Source organism: Ochlerotatus camptorhynchus, unplaced genomic scaffold (assembly GCF_037179485.1).
Source record: "Ochlerotatus camptorhynchus isolate MF236.1 unplaced genomic scaffold, CSIRO-AGI_Acam_v1.1 ptg000089l, whole genome shotgun sequence".
NCBI classification, from domain to species: domain Eukaryota; kingdom Metazoa; phylum Arthropoda; class Insecta; order Diptera; family Culicidae; genus Ochlerotatus; species Ochlerotatus camptorhynchus.
The window spans coordinates 286,077-306,322 of NW_027040579.1; the positions used below are offsets into that span (position 1 = coordinate 286,077).

The 20,246-nt window shown below is 39.9% G+C and overlaps 1 protein-coding gene across 1 annotated transcript in view; it reads left to right on the plus strand.

Annotated features, from left to right (window-relative positions):
• The first annotated feature begins 2,756 nt into the window (after positions 1-2,756).
• Positions 2,757-20,246, plus strand: part of Eip63E (cyclin dependent kinase Eip63E) — a 503,378-nt gene continuing 485,888 nt past the window's right edge. The window contains exons 1-2 of the mRNA XM_065218552.1: positions 2,757-3,451; positions 10,603-11,168. Of these exons, the coding sequence (XP_065074624.1) occupies positions 10,955-11,168 (214 nt within the window). The 5' untranslated portion in view covers positions 2,757-3,451; positions 10,603-10,954. The remainder of the gene's footprint in view (positions 3,452-10,602; positions 11,169-20,246) is intronic.

Sequence of the window (20,246 nt, forward strand, 5' to 3'; positions counted from 1 at the left end):
ATGGTTGTGAACGTTTGGGGGTAGTGTAAACTGCAAAACATATGTTTTATAGACAAGCATACAAGTTTTATAGCATAACAAGTATACCTTTATGTAGCTCTGAAGCACGTAAGCCAGTACTTCACATGTTTCAAGGACTGCGACGCTTATTGAAGCTGGCGACATTAAAGCTGAGAACTTCAAATCTTCAAAGTTTCGGCCAGTTGCCAAATATCGCAAAGTCAACGACAAACGCTCGGTTACAGAAATACTCTTGCGCATGACCGTATCTTGTCGTCGTAGGAAAGGGGTCACCATAGTCAGTAATTTATCGTATATTTGCTGGTCCATCCTGAAGTAGTTCCGGAAATCCTCAGCATCAGTAATGCTGATTTCACGTAACAGGGCAACATGCGAAAGCCGTTCTCTTTTTTTTAACCATTCTTTCACCCAACAGCGTCGCTTTATTTGTTGGTGTCCACTAAGAGCTATTACACAGCAAAAAAAAAAATGTAATATCAACCAACGTAATTCAAGCTGATGTATGAAATAATGATGTAATAACAAAAAGCAGATACAATATTACATCAATGGATGTAATTTTGTTCGCAAAATCGATGTACATCATACAATGTGATATTACACAACCGATGGATTGACTTGGTTGCAGCAGTTTCGATGTAATATTCAACAACTTTTTTTGCTGTGTACAATAGCTAAGCAGGCTTTCTTTCGACGATCCATTTCGAATAGCTTTTCTTCAGACTGCGAATCTGGAACCACCGATGAAAATTATACAAGGTGTGTACGGAACTGGAGCTACGCAGTGGAATTGTCTATTCCGAATCCGATAGTTTTTTTTAATAAAGTTCGAACAAAAACGAATGAAACATTACCTTATTCGTGATGAAATGTATGTGCGGAAACGGTCCTCCGTGTTGAATCTGGTTCCGGCAGCGAATCTTCCGATTTCCGAACCCAATTATTGGAAAAATACGCTTTTTCTTGAGCACTTTGAGCTGAGTGAACCAAAGTTCTTAAAAATGGCGGATGTATTATTGATGGAAGATATTGACAATGTGGGGGAACAAAAATATTGACTTCAAGTATTGATTCTCAAAAGTATTGATGAAAATATTGAAAGTAAAAGTATTGACAATATTTGTTACCGTGTGGGGTTTGCTTAAAGCGCGCGGATGGAGTCAATTCCACCGTGGATGATTTGAGCTTCAACGTATGTCAGCAACGTTACGGTGCAACAAAGATGTTTTCACCCAATAATGGGTAAAAATGTACCCATTATTGTTCCCTGAACGGGTTTCTAAAATAAGTGAAAAAGTACCCATTATTTGAAATTTTTATTCACCAACAAACTGGTAATATTTCACCTATTAATAGGTAGTAGCCAGTTACAGTGCAATCAAATTCAGTCGAAACGAAAAGCTTTTTCATACAAGCTTTCTTCTACTTATTCTTCTTCTTCTCCATTCCTTTATTTAACGTCGGTCTCTGTTCCGCAATCTCGTGCCAATCACCGACGGACATCGATTGCCATCCGTTGACGGCAATCGAATGTGAAGGATATCACACCTACACGCTAACTTGAAAGTACCCATTAATGGTTGAAAAAGACCCATTTTGAAGAAAAGTGGCTTAACTCATTAATGATTAAACAATTTTACCCATTAATGAGTATCTGTTACCCATTAATGAGTAATTGTTAATCATTAATGGGTAACAGATACTCATTAATGGGTAAAATTGTTCAATCATTAATGAGTTAAGCCACTTTTCTTCAAAATGGGTCTTTTTTACTCATTAATGGATACTTTCAAGTAAGCGTGTAGAAATACTCAGAGGGAGAGATAGGCGTAGAAAACAAAATACAATTCGGCAGCAGGGATTTTAAATGACTTTTATTTGTTATTCGATTTACGTGCAAAATAATAATTGATTGCATCGCAATATTTTGCACATTTCTTGGTGTCATTCATTAACCAACCAAGTTAGAATATTGTTTTTGGTTCCAAAAACTAGTTGAATTTGAGAAGCACACAAAATATAAATGTGATTGAATTTCTGTTCGATTGCAATGCTCTCAAATTTATTCTAGTAAGAATAAGAAATTATCGGAAAAAATCTAATTGGAATGTTCGATTGGCTCAGTTTTTGACAGTTCATTTGGCTCAAAACATTCTCTCCGCCCATCTCTCTCTCTGAGTATTTCTAATCGCACCCATTCAACACACATCCCGCATAAACCGAGTCCTAAACATTAACCATAAAAAGCGCCTAACCACCAATTCGGGATATCATCCCAGCTTTATGTGGTATGGCCGTACCATCTATGATATCGTTAGTGTATGGTACCCGTTTATTAGAGATGGGCCATACAAGCTTTGATACTAGAAATACTTCGTTTCGACTTGCGCAATGAGGTCCCAGTTTTTTTTTCTAAATTGAGTTGTAATCAACTCAATTTGAGTTTGTCTCTTCGGTCGTGGAGACCGTAATCGACGCTCCGCGTTAAAATCTGTCCGGCGTCGCTTTCAAAACATTACCTGTGCTGGCACAAGACATGTGTGCGTGAGAGTGCTGTCAGTTTCGTTCCGTCAAATTTGTGTTTCTCCCCTACACACTGATGCGATGCATCAAACTTCACCCAAAGAGATGAGATGGATGAGAAACAGCATTTGTAGTAGGTGAATGCGAGTGAAAGAGATGGAATGGAGTACGGTAGCGGTAATGTGTTGTCGTCGTACAGCTACAGCCATCTTTTGCTCATAACATAAACCCATCACGTTTTTATTTGCTTACACGGGTGCGGATGAGAGACGAAAAGATCTTTCTCGGTCGTACTTGTGTGATGCTGTAAAAACCGTGTCGTCCGTCAGGTTGAACTGTCGCCTTTCAGTGTAGTCGTCCATAAAACTCGGTTGCGGTCGTCGTCTTGTCGTGGTCGTCGCGGCGTATTCTTTTTCTAGTGCTACTAATTTTCGGATTAAAATCCCTGTGTGAAGAGAATCGGAAAGCTGAAGTTCCTGAAGCTGCTTCCTACGGGACGACACCCAATGGAACAAGTGCGGTTGAATCCGTTGGTGTTTTTATCCGATCAAAAGTGACAGTGCTGAAGTTCTATCGGTATCAGTAGGTGGTGGATTCGGGAGAAAAAAAAATTGACCCCCGAAGGATCAGGCTAGAAGAAGCTGTGGAAGAGTGTCGCAGTTTTTAGTGTCCATTCGAAGAGCAACCTGGAACCCGTGCCCGTGTGCATTATTATTTTTTGTTGGTCCAAAGTTGTGGGCCTATAGAAGAAAACTCAGTGTTCTGCTTCCGGTGACGTCACATTCCGGCGGATTGCGGTAGAGAGGCGCTGACCTGGAACTACTGGCTGCTGGTGGTGGATCAGGTATCATCTTTTTCCTTGCGTGAAAGACATTTTTTGGAATTCGAAGAAGGCGAAAAGAGAGTGGTAAGCATACAAATATGCATACATTTACAAGAAAAGAAACAGTAGTGTTGGTAGAGCAGTGCTGCCAGATTGATCCATTGGTAAAAGTGAAAATAAAGTTTGAAAATGATAAAATGTAATACAGTAAAAAGTTCTCTTTATCAATCAATTGATGAAGAGTTTGGAACAGACTTTTTACCAGCGATTTATAGAAACAAATTAATCAACCAGTGTGGTAATAAAGGTTTGCTCCGCCCTTGGTAAATCATAAAGTTGACTCCCTTTCCCAATCGACCATTCTATGAAACTTTGACATGAAAAGCAACATCAATATTATCATAACTGTCAAGCAAACTGGCTCCTGTCATCTTATAGCGAATTCGTTTATTATCGGGGTTGGAACCAGTTCCAACCCGTGTGAACCCGAACTTTTTGTCAGGTCGAACCTCAACCTGAGGAATGTTTTAAAAACAAACGATCAAATTGACGTTTGTCAGAAAACAAGCAGACCCAATCTTGATACCCGATTCAGGTTGGAACTGAATAATAAACGAATTCGCTATTAAATCGACTATAGACGAGTGCACGGATGGATCTGAGTTCACTCATTCGACAAAAAGTGACACAACAGCGGGGACCTGTTTACTAAAAATGAACACATGAATAATGCTCGCGTAACTTTTGAAAAGGGCCTATCAACCTTTGTAAACAACTTCCTAGGTCCTTTTCACGAGAACCGAAGTACGCCCACGCAAACCAAGAGCACTATTGGGAAGGGGAGATTTTCCCCTACCCGATGGTGTTGTTAGTTTACGTGGGCGTATTCGGTTCGCACGAAAAGGGCTTAACAAGTTTTGTGTACAAAAGTTGACAGGCCCGTTTCATATGTTACGCGAGTATTAATCATGTGTTCATTTTAAGTAAATAGGGCCTCGCTGTTGTGTTACTTTTTGTCGAGTGAGTGAACTCAAATCCATCCGTGCACTCGTCTATTGGTTAAAATTAAATTTGACTTGATTTAATTAAGTGTCCGGTTTCATAATAGAAACAAGGAAAAAATAAGTAAGTTACTTTTCTTCGTGATTCCTAGTCTTTTAATCGTTGTTTTCAAGTTTAAAATGATTAAGACTAGGGTTTTGATGCATGGCCAATATCGATGCCATTGCTTGATTGTGTTGCTATGCTAAGGAATCCGATTTTAACTGATGTAGGTGCGCGCCTTTGGAAGGTGTTTTAACTCTTCGAAGGGTAGGTATACATAACGGGACCTTTCAATTTGAATCGGTTAATTTCTCAACAGTGCTGGAGTAATACGACATGCACTAAAATAAGGACACGGGATATACCACAATAGATCAAATTACTGGTCGCAGTGGATTTATGTTCCGAACGAAGTGCAGTAATGGCAAGATTTTAAATATGTGGTAGGTTGCGTAGTATTGAAAGACAAGTGCGTACCCCCGGGCCTTGCAAATCTTTTACAGCTTATGTGCTTTACTGAATTAATTTGATGTGAATTTCCAAGGAACTCTAAAGATAATTTCAAGAGATTTCAGACGAGAAGCGAAGGGTAGAATTATTTGGAAAACTTTAAGTGAAATCAGAGGATTCTTTTCAGGTTAGTTCTGTTGATCTCCAAATTCTAGGTGAAAGGTAAGGAGAATTCCAAGGTAGTTCTGAATAGAATCCCAAGGGAATTTTGAATAGAATTCAAAGGAAATTTCAAACAGAATTCTGAGAAGGGTACCAAGAGAGTTCTGATAATTCTATGAAATGTATAAGGAAAACTTCAAGGTACACGTGAGGAGGGAACTCTGACACGAATTCATTGAAAATTGCGAGGGGCACGCAATACAAAGAACCGGTGCGTTGAAGTTAAAATGCAATCAAAAGTACTTAAAGTAATTAATGCGTTTTGAAGTAGTACTGACGGTAATTAAAATTATCTATCCGTAATTAAAGTATTGAAAATGTAATTAATGTACTTTAATTACGAAATTTCGACTGTAATTAATGGAGTTAAAAAGTAGTTAATGTTCTACATTGTGTAATTAATGTAATTAAAGCAGTAGTTAATGGAATTAATTTAATTACAGCCGTTGTCTGCGTTGGAGTTGAAGGTTATTGCGTGCCCCTAGGAAAATTGTGAGAATGATTCCAAAGTGATTCTAAGGAATATTCGAGAGAATTCACGGAAATTTCCATCGAAGTTTTGAGGTAAATTTCAAAGGAATACTAAGGAGTGTTTCAAGGCTTTCCTGTCATCATTTTTAGAGAACTCAAAGAAGAGTTCCTTAGGAACTCAGAGGAGAATTTCAAGGAATTTACGGGATATCTGATAAATTTAGAGGGAACTTCAAAGTTTCATGGACATTTTAGGAGAATAATTAGTGAACTGAAGAGAATTTGTTTTATTTTTTTTAAACTTTAACACTCTTGGGTTATTCGTGACTTGTTCGGGGGTGAAATTTGAATCCGTGATTTTGGCGTGAGAGGTATGGATGCTAACCACTACGCCGAGGTCACCCCTTGAAGATAGTTCTTGGGAAGGTATTAGGTAATACAGTGAATCCAATGAAGAATTTTAAGAGAATTGCAGAGTGAAGCAACGAGCTTTCTATCATTTGTTTTGAGTATTATGGAGTAAATTGTAAGGGGATACCAGAGAGAGTTTTAAGACGCACTCTGAGGAAACGAAAAGATGATTGTGAGGTAATTGTTGCCTCGTAACGTGAGTAGATCAACTTTTCGTGGCACGTTACATGATGTAAGATCTACCATCGATTCCTAGTCCTGACTACTTCATACTAAGGGAACAGGATTTTTCAGTAATCAAAGGAACTTATCTTAGTCCTTGTTACTTTTTATGATTTGTGGATGGTGACAAGACTCGGCTTTGTCCACCGAAGATGATCTTGAACATGGAAAACATGAGTTAATTCGTCTTCATCTATGTGATTCCTAATCAAATCTTCTATTCGTTGTTCTCTGTTTGAAGTGCTTAAGACTAGGCTTCGGATGCATGGTCATTATCGGTGTCATTGCTTAATTTTGTTGCTAAGGAATCCAATTTTGACTTACAAAGAAGTGCGCCTTTGGAGGGTGCTCTCACTCTTCGAAGGGTATAAATAGCATGACCTTTCAATTTGAATCGATTCGTGTGACCGAATGAATGGGAAAATTCTCTTCTGGAGACAACCCTCCTTGTATAGTTGTCCATTCATAGTCGCTCCAATGTTGAAAACCTTTGTTTTCTTTCCACAACTGCAGATGCCTTGCCAAATCATCAACTTACGAGCGATTTTATCTTCAAAGACAAATTCGAACTTACCCGGAGCATCCCCCTTACGTTTGGGAAGGTCATTTTTGACCCGGAATTTATCCAACGTCCATTTTTACGTAAGTTTCATCGTTCATCAAAATACATCCGTTAAACTTGGTCAGAACTTACGTACAGCTTCCTTGTACGGTTTTTGGCAACCAGGTTTTGTTTCAGCGTCCTGTTGGGATGTTTGCTGGCTTGGTAGTTGGTACGACCGAAAACCTTCTCACATACAGATTCGCCGAACTGTACTGTGCGCCGCACTAAACATTTTCGCCAAATCAGGTCCGAAGATCCCAGGATTTTTTTGGACTGCCCTAATAATCTCAATTTTCAGTCGATTTTGGACTCTTGCGTTCCATCTGCGATAACTGTTTTACCTAGTCTAGTCTAGTCTAGTCTACACATACACATCATCTGCGATAACTGTTTTACCTGTGCACAAAACTATATTCGTTACCAATTTACCATACTGTATCTATAAAACCAGATTCAACAGTTTTTGTTCAATCGTCATAAGTATAAGCCACTCTAGTTGATCCTGGGGTAAACAGATAAACTCCTTTCTACGAGTGCAGTGGAGGAAAGAAGCGACAACATTTGTCTCCGAGCCTGAGACCTCGCGTAACATTTGAAAAAAGTCAATCATTTTTTGTGCACAAAACCTGTATTACTCTTGTCGCGAAGTACGTCCAAACAAACCAAGAACACTATCGGGAAGGGTAGAATTTCAAAACTTAGCTTGAATTTACTAACCTTACCTTGTTGTCCTCTACTGTCCGAAGAATTCGTCTTCACTGTACTCGATCCATGGCCACACTTTGCCAGCCTCGTAGTCTGCGAAGGGTCGGCAGGTTGCCTTCTACTTGGTCGGTCCACCTAGCCCGCTGCGCGCCTCTTCTTCGTGTTCCTGTTGGGTCGCTTTCGAGAACCATTTTCACTAAGTCGTCGTGCGGCATTTTTACGGCGTGCCCACTCCACCGTAGTCGCCCAATTTTTGAAGTATGGACGATGGATGGTTCTCCCAGCAGCTGGTGCAATTCGTGGTTCATTCGTCTCCTCCACGTTCCGTCATGCATCTGCATTCCACCGTAGATGGTACGCAACACCTTCCGTTCGAAAACACCAAGGGCGCCGTGGTCCTTCACGAGCATAGTCCAGGTCTCGTGGCCGTAGAGGACCACCGGTCTAATCAGCGTCTTGTAGATAGTCAACTTATTCGTCACCGTCAATCTGAACTCGGGGTGGTAGGCTAACATTGTCTACCCTAGAACCTCTTCCTTTCATGTATTTTGTCTTCGATGCGTTGATGGCAAGTCCAATCCGCCTAGCTTGGGTACGAAAGTGACCCCGTTGGCTTCGTACCACTCCAGGATAACATTTGATAGTGGCACGAAGCTAGATCCGGCCAGAAGATCATAGGACCCTCGTGTTGCTTCATCAGAGGAAGCAGATGCTTCTGTAGACACTCCTTGAGGTAGATCTCCCCGTTTACAGTCCCGGTTGTCACGAACGGCGCACTCCGTTTGCCACATGAGGAGATCGCTTGTCAAATCATGTATTTCTTGGCAAACTTTGAAAGGTTCTGCTTCCTTACTTCCTCCGGGACATCAAACTTGTGCTGGGCGGTAAAGAACAGTAGCGCCGGAAACAATGAGGCTTCGTCAGCATCTGAGTGTACAGTTACCGGGCCCGGATTTTGCCGTTCGTCACTATTTGGAGCCTTCTGCACTTTGTACGTATGCAGTACCTCCCGGTCCTTGGCTCTCTGAACGAAAGACTTGGACAGATTCAACTTTTTGGCCGCATCCCTGACCGAAGCATTGAGATTCCGCTAAAATGATTTCACGACACGCTTGTGATCCTGATCACTAATAGAACATCCATTCTGACCGCATTTCTTCTTCCGTTTGATGCTCAGAGTTTCGTAGTAACGTTTAATCACACGACTCACCGTTGACTGTACGATTCCGAGTTGTTTTCCGATGTCCCGATGAGAGAGCTGAGGATTTTCCAGGTGCTTGCGCATGATAACCCGAATAGGTTATTAGGCACTCCTTATTGCGCATGATAACCCGAATAGGTTATTAGGCACTCCTTATTGTTATCGTTTATGCGGGGCATACCAGGGTTACATTATTCCCATTTAAGGTCACAATTTAAATATTTAATAAGGATTAGATCTCTCCAAATGTGGATAAATTCGTTTTCAACCGGAGCCTATGTTAACCTAATCATTACAGGTTCAGCAAGACAAGACCTAGCTGGAAGCGGCTTGTTCAATTCCCGGCGTTTCTTGTTGAAAAATTTCTCAACTTCCCTTTGATTTGGTTTGCCACACAATTAAAAAATGAGACAGGCTTAGAAACCTATACCCGAGCCTATGCCTACCCGCATAAATCACAACCATACGATTACCACATTAAAAATGGTTTATCTTCCTCTGAAAACCATAATGAGAAAGGTTCAGTCAACTTTAATCAAACCATACCTAGATAAAGTTTTGACCATATTGATTAAGGTTTTCGAAGACCCAACCATATGAACAATGGGTGGTTAAGAACGTTCACCATACGAAATCTTGCTTTTTCTCATACATTATTAGCAAAACAACTATAGCCTTACCACATCAGAAAAGGTTCTAGTTGGATATGTGAAACTATTTCCATTAACTTTCGAATAAGGTAGTACGGTTTAGAACCAACCATTGTTGTTAACTTCATGATATACTATGAAATGGTATAAATTACTATACTTATTGACGTTATAATAAATACTGTCGTAGCTTATCCGGAATACAGCCGTCATGGGTTGTTCTTTAATTTTAATGTGATTTACAAGATTTCTTTTTGTGGACACCTCCCTTGCTCTTGGTAACATGTTTATTGATCTAATATAAAATGAATAGATAAATGAATTTGCCCTGCAAAACAAACTCCATTCCATTTCTGGAAGATAAAAAAGGCCCCGGCATAACGTACCTGCTTCGATTTCCTTTTTGGATGATGTGAGCCACCAACATCGAAATCTCCTTCACATGTAAACCGCTGTTAGCCCTGAATATTTGTGTAGAAAATCATGCGCTTTTAAGAAATATTTTATGCTTTAAGCTAATATTACCAAGGGTTTTAAAAATAAAATAACGAACAAAACAACACAATGAACTCACGAGCACCGTTTCAATCAAAAGCGTTTTCTTCTGTTTGTACCAATTGTAAAAACATAAAGCAACCATAATCGAAACACGTAAGCGTTGTACAAGTTGTTTACAACTTTTATTCGTAATGTTTTGTAACAGTTCAGTATAGTTGATCAACCGTAACAAAATTTAGCTGAAACATACCAGAAACTGTAACAGTTGAAAGTAGTGTTTCTTTAATGTTTATTACATTCCATAAACCATAACAAAACTATTTTGTGAAAAGTTAACATAGCTAGTAAGGTGTCAGTGAAGTTTGAACTGTTCTAGAAATGGTATTTTTCTATGCGGGTAGCCCTCCCCCATAGCCTTGGAAGAAGTTGAAGGCGAGTGTACTGGGACTGGGCATAATAGCCAAATAAGTAGACGACTGTTCTAGACCAACAACTGAAATAGGCGGAACAACCAAACGTAAACAATGGGTTTAAACACAAAATTCCGAGAACCAAAACACTCCCACGCAAACTAACAATGCCAATCGATAAAGAAAGTTTGCTCTATCAGATGATGGTGTTAGATTGGATGAGCTTTGATTATCGAGGAATTTGCGTTTAAAGCCATTGTTTACGTTTGGTTGTTCCGCTTATTTTAATTGTTGGTCTAGTGTTTATCAATCCAGTAAATTCTTATTATTTCCATTTTCCTTTCCAGATTATCGTTGGAACCTTGAAATCATCTGCAGGCAACTGGCAACTCTGTGCAACAGCAATATAAAAGCGAATCAAGTGCGTACGTGAAGTGGAAATACGAGAGCAAAGTGTGCAATTCAGAGAAGAAGAGCGGGTTGGTGCGAAAAAGTAAGAAGTATCGGAAAGAGCAAAAATAATACGACAGTGAAGTTTCCTAGATATAAAAAATAAGCTTGCAAAAATAAAGATAAATAAAAAGTATACTCACCCGACGAAAGGGAGAGAAAAAAAGTTTAAATAAATAGCTTGCAGTGCGGTATTTTGAGTGTACATATTCGGTGGTGTGCGTTATTTGCAACATACAAGTGTGAATTATGTATTGTTCGGTGGATAAAAATCAATCATCTGGTGTAGTCAGTAGTAGTGGTGGTGGCGGCGGTGGTAGTGGCAGTGGAAATGCTGGCGGCGCTGGCAGTATCGGTGCTGGCAGTGGCGGTGGCAGCAGCGGAGGAGGCGGCGGCAGTGTTGGTAGTGGTAATGGCAACACAACCACACCGCTGCAAAACAACACAAAAAGTGTCAAAGAAGGTAATGTAATGCTGTGCTTGTTTTTGTTTTTCTCCTTTTTTCTTTTACTTCTCAAATCTGACATGCCACCAGACTACCGACGGTGGCAAATAATAATTAGTCTATCAGCGATGTACTTCAGTCACAATTTGTGCAATTTTGATTTTGGGAGAAAATGGTAAACAAAATCTCGATTGAAAGGTGCTTGGCTTCAGTTGAGGCACCTGACTAGTCAGTCAGTGCTGACAGGTAAACATGCTTTTCGTGCTTAATTGAAGTAACATTCGGCGGTGTGGAGACCGTGCTGATGTGATTCAGGCAAAGGTTCGGTTTGCTGTCTTTGGGGGGAAAAACATGATCATTAAATTATCAAAATTTAAGAATATTGTGAGATATTAATCAACGATAAATTTCGCGATGCCATCAGTTGTTCTAGACTGTTATCTTAAAAGGGCGTCATTCCAAAATCACCATATCAAAAAAACCGCTTGCTGGAGACCTCCATTTAATTTAATGGATTAATATGTGTGAAGTACTTTTATAAGCTTAAATTACAGTTAATGGTGTAATCTATTAGCATTGAACACTAAACACGTGATACACATTAAACGTGTTGTATCTAGGGACACAAAAGTGATCTTAACGAAGGACTACGAAAATTGAATTCGTATATTTAAGGGGTTACGCCTACCTGTAAACTTTCAAAAAATCGATTTTTTATTGTCCTAATCGAAAGTATATAAAGTCAAGAATATTTCCTCAAAAGATCAAGTTGATCCGATGAAAATTGTGAAAGTTATGCGACGTACAAAAATATTCACTTATAGTGGACTAAACCCAACTTTAAACTTTAAACGCGATTATCTCGGAATCATATTTTCAAAACCGGTGCCAAAAATTTCTCGAAATGTATACATTCGATTCGTTTTGATTTCTGTTCAGTACTATTTTGTGCAGTCCACGATCGTTCGGATTTCGTCTATCATTTAATTTCGATTTTTTACAGCCGATCAAAGACAAATTTTAAGGATCAAAAATCGGCACTTCAACTTTGCAAGGCCGCCATTTTGTCAAAAAAATTTAAAAAAACCGAACGATCAAGGAATAGTTTAACACATGCTTAACGTTTTGGCATGGTTTTTTTTTTTATTTCAGATGATTACATCACAAACCGCAGTTGGCACCGCAAAAAGCGTTTTTTAGAACATCGTCCACGGGGAGCAGGACCTCGTTTTTACAGCATCGGCTGATAAATGTACCATTTAATGTGTGTTCAATAAACGGCAGAAAACCGATTTTCAATATGTTGCGTCGTTTTCGAGAAAAAAATCCAAACTTTCGCTTTTTCTCGGTCTTGCAGGTAGGCGTAACCCCTTAAATAATCATTCGTGAGCCCGTATCATTAATGCACAGTTAGTACGAGTGTGAGGCTCTACCCAAATGCTTTTGCATTGACATTTGGAATTTGATCATCTGTAAATGTATCATTTTTCGGGAAATGCTCCCTAAACCTTTGAAAACGTCAAATTAGTGCGTAGATGTAGCAACTCATGTTTTTTAAAAAGCATAAAGTCGATCAAGTTTCTAAAAGAATTTCTAGGACTGGTAGCAGGTCATATGAAATCAATATATATTGTTCATAAGTCGTGCCTTATAACATTCTTAAGTATATTTCCCTCAGTGTACGTATCTGTCATGGATACCAAAATGATTTAAGTGGAATTAAATGGAAGATAATATTTTTTGCTGTTTTATTTAAGCATTCTGCTAACAACCCAATTTCATTACTTCATTCAAGTGCATTGTTTTAATGCGCAGAGATTCATGCAAGAGGCTCCACCAATTTTCCATAACATACGTACACTGGTTAAATTTAAGCTAGTATCAGTATTCTGGCATCTGAACTTGACGTCCGTGTTAGGGATCCGCTAACACCCAAACTCGTCAGTCAAGGCTACTTGCTTAAGTTTGATAATTCTTCAATAGTATTCTATTCATAATCAATTATAATTTTAAAATCAAACAAATCTTACATCAAATCTACAATGTAAATCCATCCACAAATGACTAAGTTATAAACATTTAAAACCTTACATGATTTTGTGACACTGCTTCTACGAAATGGTTCGCAAAGATCTAGTCCTACATCGATTTTTTTTTCCGTGAAATTGAGAAGATAAAATATACAGGTTTGAGTTATTCACAAAAGTTATAGTTAATATTAAAACCTACAAAAGCTTCAAACATATTTTAACGGAATTCGGATAATGAAAAAAGTTAGAGGCAAATGAATGTAAATGAATGCGCGAAATGAATGTAAATGATTTTCCATACCTGCCAGAAGCATCATAGATTTTTTCGTGTTTATTGCGTAATTTGTGAACTACTGTAAATATCTATATGTGGCAAAATATAATTTGTTTACGTTGTAGCTCTTCCGCCCTTTTCAAATGTTGGTTTAGAGTTGTTGTACTAATGGTCCTGTAATCAATATTTAGACACACCACAGATAAAATTTCGACAAAATAACTCAATAGTGTTTGGAAATTAAATCTTGGGAACGTGCAATGCAATTATTTAAATTAACGTTGTTTTTTGTTCATATAACCCAAGTCAAGGAAACGACGGGATATTGTATCTGTATGATGGAAATTTTTCTGTTGAAAAACACTCTTGGTTTACTCTGGATCCGACGTGCAAATGGCGTTCGAGTGACTCTGAAAAGGTTGCAGAGGCGTCCTTCGTGCCACGAAGGCAGCCAGCTGGCCCACCTTCCTCAATAGCATAAACTCCAACCAAACGGCCTCCGACCTGTGGAGGAGGGTTAACTCTCTCAGCGGAAAAAATAAGCTACCAAGGTATTGCCCTCAAGCCAGACGACAGTACCACAACGTACCCCGCAAGCCCTGTCAATGATCGACGGTTACTCGGTGGATTTCTGGCGGAAGCAAAACGCCGCTGTCAATTCCATCGCCAACTTCCCTATCCCCGACGACGACTCGAACGCCCACTACAGTCAGTCGATTAGCTTCCGAGAACTAATGTTTGCCCTATCGAAAGCAAAGAGGACTTCCGCTGTTCAACAGAAAATTGTAAAGCGAATCGCTCCCGTGGCTGTCCCTATCCGTTAGGCTGGCAAACCAAGCACGTGCTGTCTCTCCAAGGTAATGGAAAGGATGGTCAATCGTCGTCTCCGCAGCTTCTTCAATGAGCACAGCTTGTTGAATCACCGGCAGCATGCGTTTCGGCCCGAATACGTATTTTGTTACGCTTGAGTAAGCCTTCCATGACCCTACGGCGGGCGACCAACACGTCGAGATAGCTGCACTAGACATCTCTAAAGCTTATAACCACATCTTGATGCTGGCGGATCTCCATCAGCTCGTTACTGGGAATCAACGGGCAAATTCTTCACTTCACTCGGAACTTCTTGTAGCGTCGCACCTTCCAGGTCTCTATCGGGAGCCATCGCTCTGCTACCTTCTGGGAGGAAATTTGTGTCCCGCAGAAATCGGTACTGGCGTCAATATGAACGATGTATTCTCCGCCGACCATATTGTCATTATGGCCGCCGAAATACTATCAAAATCTTCTGGACGAAACAGGAACAGACCGTTAAGTTTGTGCATCGCTGGGCATCTGGCGCCGGATTCCCTTTGTCGGCGGAGAAAAGTTCGTTCACCCACATGGGCGGTCTCTGCCCACACCCATCATCATTGAATCCCAGGTTATCCCGCAACGAAACACCGTCAAAGTCCTCGGTGTACGACTCGATCGTAGACTTTCTTTCAAGGCCAACTGCCAAACTCGATTGAACCTGCTCCGCTTTCTCGCCATACGCCATTTTGACACCACCCGGCACCTACGAATCCGTATCTCCAAGGTAATCATCGACTCCGTTGAGCAGTTCTTATGTCACTGCCCCCAATAACAGAGAGCAAGAGAGCTTTACAGGATTCTAGGCAAGAGACGCGGTTAGCAATGACGCAAGCCGAACTGCTGCTCTACTAAGTTTTCTTAAAGAGACAGGACTCCTCACTGTAGCCTGCTGCCGGTAACGCCTGGTCATCCGCACCATCACCAGGATAACCGATTACTTCAGATAAGGCCTTCGAACTTCATGCAAGTTCTACAAAATTCGGGAAAGTCTTACAAGTTTCAGGAAAATTCTGTGAACTACTGTGATGACCTACGACGGTCAGGAAATCCCTCCGAACCTTCAGATAAGTTCGATTGAACTACAGGTAATCCTACGAAATTCATGGGAGCTCTCCAAACTACAGGGAATTTCCGAGAAATTAAGGAAAGACCCACAAACTTTTGGAAACCTCTTCGATATTTTAAGCCTTATGAACTTCAGGGAAGCTCTTCTAAATTTAGGGTCCTCATATATTCAGTTAAGTCCTTCAAACTTAAGGGAAGTCCTCAGATCTTCGAGAAAGTTCTTCGAACTTGAAGGAAGTTTTACGAACTTCTGAGAATTTCTACGAACCTCGTGGTACTTCTACGATATTTAAGAAATTCCTATGAATTTCAAAAAAACTCTTTAAAAAAGTCCTTTGAACTTCGGGGGAGTCCCATGAAATTCAGGCAATACAAATTTCAATGAACCCTTCAGGAAAGACCTTAACGCTTCAGGGAAGTTCTACGAACTTTAGGGAGTTTCTATGAACTTCAGCAGTCAGTCTTTTTAATAATAAGAGTTATTAAACCAGTGTTGTTTAAGAAATCTTTTAATCATATGATTTTGAAATCATGTTGCAATCAAAATTCCGGTTAATCGTTGACAATTTGCGGAAAATTTAAACAAACTGGAAATCCGTAAAATTGTTAGAAGCAAAGGTTTGTTTAAAGAGTCCTCATTCAACTAGCCCGTTGGTCAAAAATCTCAATAATAAAGTTGAAAAAATCGCAGTTTCAAAAACAGAAATCTCAAGATTTAGGGGCTTATAGATCTTTAAATTTCAGACATTACACACTTAAAAAAAATCATGTAAATTTAGGTGCTCTGAGACTGACATATACGAGCGTCAATTATGACATAAAATTGAGTCATAATAGACGCGAAATTCAGCTCAATCAAACGTACTTTTCGTCGAGTAACGAACTATTCAGTCTCGGAGTACTTAATTTTACATGACATGTTTGTTTACGTCTCATCCTTTATGTCAAAGGTGGATTCCGTCACGTGTAAAATTAGGTATTTCTAAGTGTGTAGATATATCTATAGGGCTCCAGGCTAGTCCGTCGTATCTCAGTTTTTCTTCGTCATACACCCCTAAAATCGCTCATTTTACGGGTTATCGCAAATGTTTCAGTGTCAATCGCAATTAATCTTGTGAACAAAGATGTTTTTGCAAAAACATGAGTGAAAACGCTTTGCTATTATAGTTTTAGCATATAGTACTTTATTTTTTTTATTAAAAATTGTTTTTTAAATACATGGATTTTAAAACCAGGAAATGGATTAAAAAACCAGGAATTTCAAAATGGAAATTCACTTGCCGTGAAAACTAGCGGAACCGTCTGCTGATGTAAGTGAGCGATACTTCCATGAACAGTGACGAGTTGCCGAAACAAACAAGCAACTGTGGCAAACGTACCATCTGTAACCCAATACTGCAATATTGCATTGCCCGTGTAGAACAAATAAAGGATCTCGGTGTTACTCTGGACTGCGGGCTCACCTTCAAAATCCATTATAACGACATCATTTCCCGAGCCAATTGCCAACTGGGTTTTATTTTCAAAATTGCCGATGAGTTCCGGGACCCGTTATGCCTCAGATCACTTTACTGCTCACTTGTGCGGTCTATATTAGAATCAAGTGCAGTTGTATGGTGCCCTTTCCAAGCCACTTGGATCGCTAGAATCGAATCTGTTCAACGAAAGCTTGTGAGATATGCTCTTCGTTTCTTGAACTGGCGTGACTCATCGAACCTGCCACCGTACGAGGAGCGTTGCCGTCTTCTAGGCATCGAACCGCTAGTGGTACGACGGACGGTCGCTCAAGCTATGTTTGCTGGAAAGCTTCTCACGGGTGACATCGACTGTCCAACGTTGCTGGTCCAGCTAAATATGTATGTTCCTGAGAGACCTCTTCGTCACCGCGAATTTCTGTTTTTGGAGCCACGAGGCAGAAATTATACGCAGAATGAGCCAATTCGTGCAATCAGCCGACAATTTAACTACTTTTATTGCGAATTTGACTTTAACGTATCAGCAAATGTGTTTCGTCACCGGTTACTTGACCGTTTTCGTTTCGTTGACCATAACTATTTAGATTAAGTTTTATTCATTAAGACATTAATTGTCAGTTGAATTATTAAATAAACAAATAAACAAATACTTTGCCTGTCCAAGACGTCGCAAGTTTTCATGATTTCCAAAAATTAAGGCTCTTTCATTATTGTCACCGAAGTCAGCAATGATGTTTGAAACACTAGAAATCAACGTATAGAACACATTGAACCTTGGTGAAATACACTTAAAATAAATGTGATTGTTCACATGACAAATCAAGTGTTTAAACACTTCGATCAGACGTGTGGTCTTTTTTGAGTGTAGGTAATGGTTGTCAGGATAACTTCATTTGTATACATCATGGCTTAACCGGAGCAAGCCAGTTGCGATTAGATCCTGAACGCTCGAAACGAAAATCCCGGTCTATGCCCGGTTCTGGCAGTTTTTGATCAAATTCCTGGACATAAATTTTATACCTCGGTTGACCGGAAGAGTGCCCCGGAAGAATGTAAAATCATAAAGAAGTAGAAACCCCCGCAAAAAGTTCCTTGTCTGGCAAGTAATCTGCAGCTGAGGGCTGAAAAGCGAAACTTTCGTTACTTCTGGGATGATGAACTAGCAAATTTACCTGTATGAGTGCCTACGGAAGAGACAACTGCCTTTTCTGGAGCAGCATGAGGTAGATTGCATATGCTGGTCGGACTTGGCAAACTGCCACTACTCAAATTCCACCAAACAGTGGTACAGCGAAAATGGCGTCACAGTGGTTCCCAAGGAGATGAATCCGGCCAGTACTCCGCAACTAAGGTCAATTGAAGAATACTGGTCAATTGTGAAGCACACAGTGATGCAAAATATCATGACACTCACTCGACACTAGTCAACGCATCAACCGACTATTGCTGACAGAACGTTTTGTCACAACAACAATCACCAGTAATGGTCGCTGCTCACAGGCAAAACGTAACATTCGCTGCTGATGATGTAAAGCACAACGAAAACAGTGAAGACTTCTGCAGTACTATGATGAGAAAAAGCAAAACGACAGAAGAAAATGAAAACAATGCCAACGCATTCCAAGTTCGTCTCGGCACGCGCAAATGTGTGAGTTACAACAAAGCTGGCAAAATTCAACGGAAGCTGTTGGGCTCACTCACCAACACACTCACATAAGCAAGCAAAGCAGCTACTGCTTCAAAACGAGCACAGATGAGTGTCGTGATTGTCGGGAATGACTAGATCGGTGATGGATTACCACCGAAGACGACATTCACCAGTTGCTTTTTACTTCTTTCGTCAACTTGATGGACGGTCATGAAGAGAGCTTCGACGATAGGAATATACCAAGCGTTACTACCATCAGTTGTTTGACGATCGTGATTGTGATAGGCCGCAACTCTGAACGCACATACTGAATAAAAAGGGTGGAACTGAAATTGACCTGAAGGATTTCAAGCGGAAATGGAATTTGGCAGTCAAACAAGTGGAAACAGGGCTCTTGTAAAAGATGTTGGGCCGTCTACGAAGAAAAGTAAGAAGGATTACTTGACAGCAAATTAGACAGCATACAACACTCGGATTTAAACAAATCTGCATTAGGGAGACCTCCTTCTGAGGCCTCAATCCTTTTTTCCGGAGATCCCACTCTGGGATCCGAAAATTTTAAAACTCTGTCACTTGAGGAACCCTCTTCTGAGGTACCCAGAGACGAACAGCCGAAGTCTGTTTAATGAAGAGATCTAACCTAACTTAACTATGAAAAGCGTTGAAATTGTAGCGATGAAAATCGTAAACAAATCCCCGTGTTGCATCATAGTCAGTTAGATCGCGAAACATGCAAATTTCTGCAGAATTGAACCGAAAAGAGCTGATCGAAGTGAGACTCGCGTAATATGGCCGTATGGCAACCACGTGGTGGGTTTTCCTAACGCAGAGTACCTAATCTAACAAACAAGAGTACATTAAATTCTGTTTTCACGCGATTTTTGTTTGTCCTTGAGTTTGATCTCCAATTGCAACCAAATTTAGTGCAATATGTTGCAAAAAATCCGAAAAAAATCATAATAATTCTGTACCAATCCTGCATGAGCGCGAAATTTAAGAAAATTAAAAATAAAATAAAGCCGCGAATAAACAGAATTGAATGTATTTTGCTTTCGGATACGTGGAGACTGTATAGGCAGTAGAAGCTTACTTCCCTAACACAGACATCTAATATATTGATGAGGTCCGACGGGTGCTACAGATTCATAATACTAAATCAGGACATTGTTCAAGACTTTGTTGCGCCTGTATAACTTCAAGATCTTAAATTCCAGGATGATTTGGAGGAACCAACATACTTTGTCATTGCAAGTATACATCGCACGTGATATTCTGGGGCTCCGCAATGCTCTGTGGACTCAGGAATGCATACTTCCTTGTTGAGTCTACAGTCAACTCTCCTATATCTCGATTTGTGACCACTTTTTTTTTCTATATGTCGATGGTTATCTCGGTCCCTTCAAACGGTCTAGCAGGCTATTCTTGTTCTATTTCGATTTCTCCATATCTCGATGGTCCCTTCAATATCGAGGTACGGAGAGTTGATTGTATAGAACTTCAAGATCTGAACTTCAGGCGCTTTGATACACTTAAATTATGTTGATCATACAAATTATGTCACACATGATGTGGTGACGTCCCACCAAACTCTACGAATTTGAATAAAAACTCAGGATGTTGAGTATGTAGAACATGAAGATCTAACTCCATGATGAGTTAATTTTTCAGTACTGCAATCTATATTGTTAGAGAATTGATTTTGAAGCTCATCTTGCTCGAAGTCCCTTCTAAATTGACGAATCAGTTGAGTAT